This window comes from Hemiscyllium ocellatum, chromosome 26, assembly GCF_020745735.1.
Source record: "Hemiscyllium ocellatum isolate sHemOce1 chromosome 26, sHemOce1.pat.X.cur, whole genome shotgun sequence".
NCBI classification, from domain to species: Eukaryota; Metazoa; Chordata; class Chondrichthyes; order Orectolobiformes; family Hemiscylliidae; genus Hemiscyllium; species Hemiscyllium ocellatum.
The window spans coordinates 13,504,777-13,514,717 of NC_083426.1; the positions used below are offsets into that span (position 1 = coordinate 13,504,777).

At 45.7% G+C, this 9,941-nt stretch overlaps 1 protein-coding gene across 2 annotated transcripts in view; it reads right to left on the reverse strand.

Annotated features, from left to right (window-relative positions):
* The window catches only part of LOC132828346 (AMP deaminase 2-like), a 168,226-nt gene extending 158,616 nt beyond the window's left edge, over positions 1-9,610 (reverse strand). For both annotated transcript variants that reach the window (XM_060845371.1, XM_060845370.1), the window contains exon 1: positions 9,493-9,610. In XM_060845371.1, coding sequence (XP_060701354.1) covers positions 9,493-9,502 — 10 coding nt within the window. In that variant the 5' untranslated portion in view covers positions 9,503-9,610. The remainder of the gene's footprint in view (positions 1-9,492) is intronic.
* Positions 9,611-9,941: the final 331 nt, after the last annotated feature.

Consider the following 9,941-nt stretch of genomic DNA (forward strand, 5'->3'; position numbering starts at 1 on the left):
AGCAGGCTAAGATAAAAGGTAGGGAGGAGGGACTTGGGGGAGGGGTGTTGGGAATGTGAAAGGTGGAAGATGTTTAAGGTGAGAGTGATAGGCCAGAGAGGGGGTGGGCAGAGAGGTCGGGAAGAAGATTGCAGGTCAAGAAGGCAGTGCAGAGTCTGAGGGTTAGGAGTGAGATAAGGTGGGGGGAGGGGAAATGAGGAAGTTGGAGAAATCTGCATTCATCCCTTGTGGTTGGAGGGTTCCTAGGTGGAAGATGAGGCACTCTTCCTGAGGGTGTCGTGTTGCCATGATCTGGGGATGGAGGTGGCCAAGGACCTGCATGTCCTTGGCGGAGTGGGAGGGGGAGTTAAAGTGTTCAGCTACAGGGTGGTTGGGTTGGTTGGTGCGGGTGTCCCAGAGGTGTTCTCTGAAACATTCCGCAAATAGGTGGCTTGTCTCCCCAATGTAGAGGAGGCCACATCGGGTGCAGCGGATGCCGTAAATGATGTATGTGGAGGTGCAGGTGAATTTGGGACGGATATGGGGCCTTGGAAGGAAGTGAGGGCGCAAGTTTTGCATTTCTTGTGGTTGCAGGGGAAGGTGCCGGGGAGTGGTGGTTGAGTTGGTGGGGGGTGTGGACTTGATGAGGGAGTGGTCTTTCCGGAACTCTAATAGGGGAGGGGAGGGAAATATATCCTTGGTGGTGGGGTCTGTTTGGAGGTGGCGGAAATGACAAAGGATGATACGACGTATCTGGAGGTTGATGGGGTGGTAGGTGAGGACCAGTGGGGTTCTGTCCTGGGCAGAGGAGCAGGAAGTGGAAGAGATGCCGTGGAGAGCATCGTAAACCACATCTGAGAGGAAATTGCGGTCTTTGAAGAAGGAGGCCATCTGGGTTGTTCGGTATTGGAATTGGTCCTCCTGGGAGCAGATGCGGCGGAGGCGAAGGAATTGGGAATATGGGATGGCATTTTTACAGGGGCCAGGGTGGGAGGAGGTGTAGTCTAGATAGCTGTTGGAGTCGGTCAGTTTATAGTAAATGTCCCTGATGAGTCGGTCGCCCAAGTTAAAAATGGAGAGGTCTAGGAAGGGGAGGGAGGTGTCTGAGACGGTCCAGGTAAATTTGAGGTCAGGGTGGAAAGTGTTAGTAAAGTGGATGAACTGTTCAACCACCTTGTGGGAGCACGAGGTAGTGCCGATACAGTCATCGATGTAGCGGAGGAAAGGTGGGGGGTGGTGCCAGTGTAGCTGCGGAAGATGGACTGTTTCACATATCCGACGAAGAGGCAGGCATAGCTGGTGCCCATGCAGGTGCCCATGGCTATTCCTTTGGTTTGGAGGAAGTGGGAGGATTGGAAAGAGAAGTTGTTCAGAGTGAGACCAGTTCAGTCAGTCGAAGGAGGGTGTCAGTGGAAGGGTACTGGTTGGGTCGGCGGGAAAGGAAGAAGCGGAGGGCTTTGAGGCCTTCATGATGGGGGATGGAGGTGTATAGGGACTGGATGTCCATGGGGAAGAGAAGGCGTTGGGGGCTGGGGAAGCGAAAATCCTGGAGGAGGTGGAGGACATAGGTGGTGTCCCGAATGTAGGAAGGGAGTTCTTGGACTAAGGGGGACAGGACTGTGTCGAGGTATGCAGAGGTAAGTTCGGTGGGGCAGGAGCAGGCTGAGACAATGGGTCCGCTGGGACAGTCAGGTTTGTGGATTTTGGGCAGGAGGTAGAAACGGGTGGTGCTGGGTTGTGGGACAATGAAGTTGGAGGCGGTGGATGGGAGATCCCCTGAGGTGATGAGGTTATGTTATGGATGGTCTGGGAGATGATGGTTTGGTTGTGGGAGGTGGGGTCAAGGCCTACTTCTTCAACCAGGATTCTCACCCACCCTCTGACGACTCCTTCTCCCGCCTCCAACACACCCCATCCACCTGGACACCCCGTACTGGCCTCTTACCCGCCCTCGATCTCTTCAAAGCCAACTGCCGCCGCGACATTAACCAGGTCAACCTCTCCACCCATCTTATCCACTCCAACCTCTCAACCTCAGAAGGTGCAGCCCTCCATTCCAACCCCAACCTCACTATCAAACCGGCAGACAAGGGAGGCACGGTGGTAGTTTGGCACACCGATCTTTGCATTGCTGAGGCTAAAAGCCAGCTCGTGGACACCTCCTCCTACTGCTCCCTTGACCTTGACCCCATCTCCCACCACCAAACCATCATCTCCCAGACCATCCATAACTTCATCACTTCAGGGGATCTCCCATCCACCGCCTCCAACCTCATAGTCCCACAACCCCGCACCGCCTGTTTCTACCTCCTGCCCAAAATCCACAAACCTGACTGTCCCGGCCGACCCATTGTCACAGCCTGCTCCTGCCTCACCGAACTTATCTCTGCATACCTCGACACGGTCCTGTCCCCCTTAGTCCAAGAACTCCCCACCTTTGTTCTGGACACCACCCACGCCCTCCACCTCCTCCATGATTTTCACTTCCCCGGTCCCCAACGCCTTATCTTCACCATGGACATCCAGTCTCTGTACACCTCCATCCCCCATCACGAAGGACTCAAAGCCCTCTGCTTCTTCCTTTCCTGCCGTACCAACCAGTACCCTTCCACTGACCCCCTCCTTCGACTGACTGAACTGGTCCTCACTCTGAACAACTTCTCTTTCCAATCCTCCCACTTCCTCCAAACCAAAGGAATAGCCATGGGCACCTGCATGGGCACCAGCTATGCCTGCCTCTTCGTCGGATATGTGGAACAGTCCATCTTCCACAGCTACACTGGCACTACCCCCACCTTTTTCTCTGCTACATCAATGACTGTTCCCACAAGGTGGTTGAACAGTTCATCCACTTTACTAACACCTTCCACCCCGACCTCAAATTTACCAGGACCTTCTCAGACTCCTCCCTCCCCTACCTAGACCTCTCCATTTCTATTTCGGGCGACTGACTCAACACAGATATTTACTATAAACCGACCGACTCCCACAGCTACCTAGATTACACCTCCTCCCACCCTGCCCCCTGTAAAAATGCCATCCCATATTCCCAATTCCTTCGCCTCTGCCGCATCTGCTCCCAGGAGGACCAATTCCAATACCGAACAACCCAGATGGCCTCCTTCTTCAAGGAACGCAATTTCCCCTCAGACTTGGTTGACAATGATCTCCACCGTATCTCCTCCACTTTCTGATCCTCTGCCCTTGAACCCCGCCCTTCCAATCGCCACCAGGACAGAACCCCACTGGTCCTCACCTACCACCCCACCAACCTCCAGATACATCGTATCATCCTTCATCATTTCCGCCACCTCCAAACAGACCCCACCACCAAGGATATATTTCCTTCCCCTCCCCTATCAGCGTTGCGGAAAGACCACTCCCTCCGCGACTCCCTCGTCAGGACCACATCCCCCACCAACCCAACCACCACTCCCGCACTTTCCACTGCAACTGCAAGAAATGCAAAACTTGCGCCCTCACTTCCCTTAAGGCCCCAAGGGATCGTTCCATATCCATCCCAAATTCACCTGCACCTCCACATACATCATTTACTGCATCCACTTCACCCGATGTGGCCTCCTCTACATTGGGGAGACAAGCCGCATGCTTACTGAACATTTCAGAGAACACCTCTGGGACACCCGCATCAACCAACCTAACCGCCCTGTGGCTGGACACTTTAACTCCCCCTCCCACTCCACCAAGGATGTGCAGGTCCTTGGCCTCCTCCATTGCCAGACCATGGCAACACAACGCCTGGAGGAAGAGTGCCTCATCTTCCACCTAGGAACCCTCCAATCACAAGGGATGAATGCAGATTTCTCCAGCTTCCTCATTTCCTCTGCCCCCCACCTTATCTCAGTCCCAACCCTCGGACTCAGGACCGCCTTCTTGATCTGCAATCTTCTTCCCGACCTCTCCGCCCCCACCCCCTCCCTGCCCAATCACCCTCACCTTAACCTTCTTCCACCTATCGCATTCCCAACGCCCCTCCCCCAAGTCCCTCCTCCCTACCTTTTATCTTAGCCTGCTTGGCACACCCTCCTCATTCCTGAAAGAAGGGCTTATGCCCGAAACGTGGAATCTCATGCTCCTTGGATGCTGCCTGACCTGCTGCGCTTTTCCAGCAACACATTTTTCAGCTCTGATCTCCAGCATCTGCAGTCCTCACTTTCTCCCAAATAAGAAAAACTGGCAGCATGGGATAAATTGGTGACTGTATCAGATTAAAGATTGGATTGGGTGTATATATAATGTTGGAAGATCAAATTGGACTATCTCCTTGGTCTTTAATGTAACAATTAAAGGGTTAAACTGCACTGTCTTCCTCCAGAAGCTGAACATTCAGAAAGTGGGTGCGGACAACATTCATGCAGGAATGCGGATGACTTCCACTCCATTTTGACATTCATTTACTACTACTCCCCTTAATATTATCATATTGAACTCTCATTCAGTCCCTTCCATTCAGATATACTTTCGTAGCCATCCCCCAGCCAATCAGGTTCGCTTGTATGATCATCCCCAATACTGAAGCACATCACACCTACATTGTCAGGGGAAGTAGTGGAGCCAGAACTCTTTTTCAGGGCCCCCCTGAAGCTAGGATATATCACACCCACAGTGACTTGGGGAATCATGGGAGTCAGGAAATTGTCTGCATAACGATTCCTCAGGATTAGGGCATTTACATTTACATTATCTCCGAGGATAACCTCATCCTACCAATGTACCTGGGTAATGTGTTTATTGGAGGGGGGAAGAGTAGCCAGAGTATCTGTAAGCATTACCGACTGACCTGTATAAAGGAGATGTGTTTTCTTTGTTCCGAGCCTCATTTTCGGCTACTTTGCACAACCAGCAATGTGTGTGAGAGGGATCACCTAGCTTGTACAAGTTTTCATAAACTTTAACTGTTTGCAGAAGTTGGTGTGTACAAATTGCACCTTGTGTGAGAAACCTCACGAAAAGAACCTAACATATGACTGGTTTAAAAAGTTCTATTCCTAGATCGAAATAATTCTTTAACTTTTACAAGGGAAAAGAATTGTAAAAGTTGGAAATCCAGAATAAAATCAGAAACACACAAGCGACACTAACAAATTGTTTGCATCTGAGGTAACTGAGTTCTGATTAAAGGTGTGCATTTGAAACAGTTACCTGGTCTTTTTTCAGCTTCTGAAATAGATTTCATGCAGTTTCTATGCCTTTACTAAACAAACCCTGGTGAAAGATGCTTTGACTGTTCGCAATAGCACTTGTAAATGTAAATGTGCTATTTCAGACACTTGGAAGAAACAGCATGGTTTCCATTGAGATAATTATATGGATAGCTAAGACAAAGGAATAATGTTATTGTTTAACATACTTTCTAATTATTATGTGCTGTACTGGAAGTTTCAGATTTTAAGGTTCAAGTGAAGGTTTAGTATGAATCACCACAGCATCCATTACCTATGGAGGGGATGGCAAGCAACATGCTAAGTTTCAATACCTCCCACGTCAGTTTGTGATGACAGCTGGGGAGGTGGATGGTGTCATGGATCATAGTAGGCATCGTAGATCAAAAAAAATTACTTTGTTTTTTCCAACATTAAATTCTGACTCAGATAACAGTTGCGAACTTTAACAAGTTGTTTCAATTAGGGGAGTACAGAACACAATGGACAGCTAATCCATTTGCACCATGAGAGAAAGCAGATAACGTTTAATTCCCCACCTCTTCAGAATTTATGTGCAAGTGGCAGACATAAACAGAACCAAGTGACAGCAGTGCCACTGAAGTATATTACAGAGAAAGATATCAAAATGAAGATTTGGTGATCGTCAGCAGCAGAGAAGTCAATGAGGACTGACACATATTCATACTTATGACTGCAACCAATGTGGTCACAGTGGTGTGGCACATTGAAATTTGGATTTGAAAGCAAAATTTTGCATTGCTAATTGTGGGAGAGTTGCAACATAGCTGTACAAGAGCAATGCATTATGGAAATTAGAGATAGAAGGAAGGTCAAAGATCTCATTCGCTTGGAAAAATAATAGAGGACTAAAACAGGGCATTTTAAATTCCGCTCCAAAAATCTTTTAAAAGATTAGCTTTAGTAAGTGACTAAGTAACAGGGGCTGGAAGATAAAGATAACATTCATGGACATAAGAAGGAGCAAGAGTTGTGAAGAGAGCTTGGTTGAGTCATATGTCAGAGAGGATCCTTGCAGACTTGTAGTCCTGATACTAAACACAAAAGGTGAGATTTTCACAACTTCAATACCTTGCCAAAGCTCAGCACGTGGCATGCTCACCTTCAAGTCCCCCTCTAGAGACTCACACACATTAGTCTAAGTTCATAGTCCATGGTACTGAAGGAATGTTGCACTCTCGGCAGTGCAGTAGAATAAAAGATTCAATTTCATTATTTTGAAGTAGAGTCAGGGAGTTTTCCCCATTATCCTGGTCATCATTTACTCTTCAATCAACTTCACTATAAAACAGATCATCTGATTGGTACCTCATTACTATTTGTGGAATTGCATCACATGAATTGGCTGCTGTAAATAAAATAATAACAAATCATTAGAAAGGGCTGGTAAGCACTAAGGATATCTTAGGTTGTGAAAGGTACGTCTTCCCACTCTTCGCACAGCAGGATAATGAAATTTGTTTTAAAAACCCAGAACTGCGGATGCTGGAAATCAGAAATAAAAACAGAATCTGCTGGACAAGGCCTTCGAGAACATTTCTTGTCATTGGACCCATAGCATTCACTGTGCTCTCTCTGCACAGATATTGCCAGACCTGCAGAGTTTGTTGAGGATAACGAGCCTGACCATTTGGAAACATATGCACTGCAGTGTATTATGTTGTACTAAAATTCCTGCCATAAGCTAGATAAACATTTGTGGTCTGATCTATTTGTTACATAAACAAACCACTGCATTGTTCTGGGAGCTATATGACCATATTAGATATTGATTTCTTTATTTTTTCCATCAATGTGTAGCAAAATATCTATTCTTGAAGTCTTGCTCTGAGCAAGTATTTGTAAAGACAGTCATGTGAAGTCTTATACAGACCTACATGAGGATTTGTCAATAGTTTTGTTATACATTATAGCACAGAAACAGGCCATTCAGTCCATTGATATTGTACTTGTGTTGTCTGAATAAAAGTACTCAAGGCACTGGATTCATTTAACAATCAATTAGATTGCAATAAGGAAACATTCAAGGGCATTTTGGTTTGATGAACAAGTAATTCTCTTCTGGTGGAATTATTTTGAGTAACTTAATCTAAATTTTCACTGCAAGAAACATCTAAATCTGATTTAACTGACCTGCTCACTTTCTATAGCCTTAAAATTCTACATTTCTTCTTGTATTATTTATTAAACATTTATATTTCTATCTGCTCCCTTCTCAGTACCAATTCCAAACAAAGAAGCACTCGCACTCTAAGAAGTCAAAAGAGCAATGTCTACCTTTACAAATGGTGCATTTTCCAAACAATGTCAGCAATCCTGTACACATCCTTTCCAACTCACCTTTTAAAAATGTATTCATAGGATGAGGGTGCCATCAGCAAGGCAAGCATTTATTATCCATCTTTAATTGCCCAAAGAGCAGTTAAATATCAACAATAGGCCATATTAGGTAAAGATGGCAGTTTCCTTTCCTAAAGGACATTTTTAAACCAAATGGGGTTTTCCCTCAGTAATCAAGGTCAACATTGGACTCTTAATTCCAAATTTTTATTGAATTCAAATTCCACCCTCTACCATGGTGGGATTCAAACCCCAGCTTAGCAATCCAGTGATAGTAACCTTAGGCCACTGCCTCCTCATTAGTTTAAGAATATTGTATTTTTTAAAATGCAATGACTTCCATTCTAATGACCCAGTTATACAGAGGACTTTCGACTTTCCTCCTTGTTTGACTAGAGTTTGAATAAATTCCATCCTATATTTTATGGAACTTCCTGATTCATAGTCGTGCATGAACAACCTCCCACTACAAGATGATCAGGAAAACTAAGTATTATTTGCTGTACATTGTGAATTATGAATACTTTTTAAAACTTCATTCATGAGGTGTGGTTATCACTTGCAAAGTCAACTTTTGGTAATTACCCTGTAAACACTGGTGGTAGCCCAGCTTCTTGAACCACTGCAATCAAACTTGTGTAGCATGTCCACAATCCTGTTAGAGAGTTCCAAGATTTTGAACCAACAACAGTGAAGGATCAGCGATACAATTTCCAAGCTAGGATAGTTTGTGGCCTGGACGAGAACTTACAGGTGCATCTGCTACCTCGTCCTTCTAGGATTAGATTAGATTCCCTACAGTGTGGAAACAGGCTTTTTGGCCCAACAAGTCCACACCGACCCTCCAAAGAGTAACCCACCCAGACCCATTTGCCTGTGACTAACGCACCTAACACTATGGGCAATCTTTTTTAAATATGGCCAACTCACCTGACCTGCACATCTTTGGATTGTGGGAAGAAACCGGAGCACCCAGAGGAAATTTACACAGACATGGGGAGAATGTGCAAACTCCACACAGTCAGTCACCAGAAGCTGGGATTGAACCTGGGTCCCTGCATTGAGGCAGCAGTGCTAACTACTGTGCCACCGTGCCACCCCTAGTGGCAAAGATTGTAATTTTGTCAAGTAAGGTTGACAAAGCCTTGATGAATTACTCCAGTGCATCTTATAGATGATGCACACTGTGTGACAGGTTAGGAATGGCATGTTTAATCCATGTCAGGACAGTGTGAGGTACTGGGGGACATTTGCAAATGGCAATGAATTCCTGGAGCCAAGGTGTGGGGGACAGTTTGGAGCAAAAGGGAGCCAAGGAGGGTTGGGGAAGATATATGGAGGGGGTGGACATGGAAAAGGGCAAAATGGGACCAAGGATGGCAGGAGAAAAGAATTGAAGAACATGTGGAGGTAGAAGAACCTCAGGCAGGAATGGGAAAGAGTTGCAATGGGGAGGGGAGGGTGAAAGCAGGAAGAGGGGGTGAAATTCATCAGCAATGCAAGCCATAAAGCATGTACATTTGAGTATGTGAGAATACAAAGGTTTGGTCAGTCTACTTAGTCTCATTATTTAATGTGTTAAAGGCAGAATCAATTCTGAATTTGAACTAGACTTGACTGGTGATTCAGTAGTGCTTTCAGATGGAAATTGATTCAGAAGCAAGTCCAATGAATAGTCAAAGACCCACTAACCGATATCGATTGACATAAGGACTTTAGAACAGTGCTGACTCCGCACCAAAACCACTGAAACATTTTGAGACTTGTTCCTTCTCCAAACCCGTCTTGAGTTTAGTCTGTGACATTTCCTCGTCATCTAGTGAAACTACCAATTCCCGTCAGTACGTTTTCGCTACAAGTTTAGAAACCAGAGAGCTGAAAGCTCCAATTTCCGAAGAGGACACGCCTGTCTTAACCAAATGAATCTGTTAACACTCGAGTTTTCTGTGAGTTTAAGAAATGTACTCACCTGTGGCCATGATGTAAATTTCACCCAATTCGGTCAGACTAAAAGTTTGTTTTTGTTTTGAAAAGGCAACTCAATGAGTTTACTTTCGATTATGTTACACTTCTAAAAGCACAACGAGTAAAACTTGGCACTTTTGTTTTAAAGATCTAGAACTTTGAAAACAAATCCTAAAACAAAAGATGTTAAGTTCAACAATTCCGGCGACCAGAGAGGGAGCTGACGGAAACAGAATTTGCACGATTCTCTTCCGTTTCCTTAAAACCTGCTTCTGACGCACAATATGGATCAAAACATCAGAATTTTAACTAAACACTCAGGCTCGGACTCTGACAATTCAAAAAAATCATTCTCTGACCATCGAACCCAAGGAAAAAAACCTATTAGTTTTCGGAGGAATGAGTTGCATTTTCTCTGACTGAATCAGCAGATAGTGGGTGCACAGTTTGTAA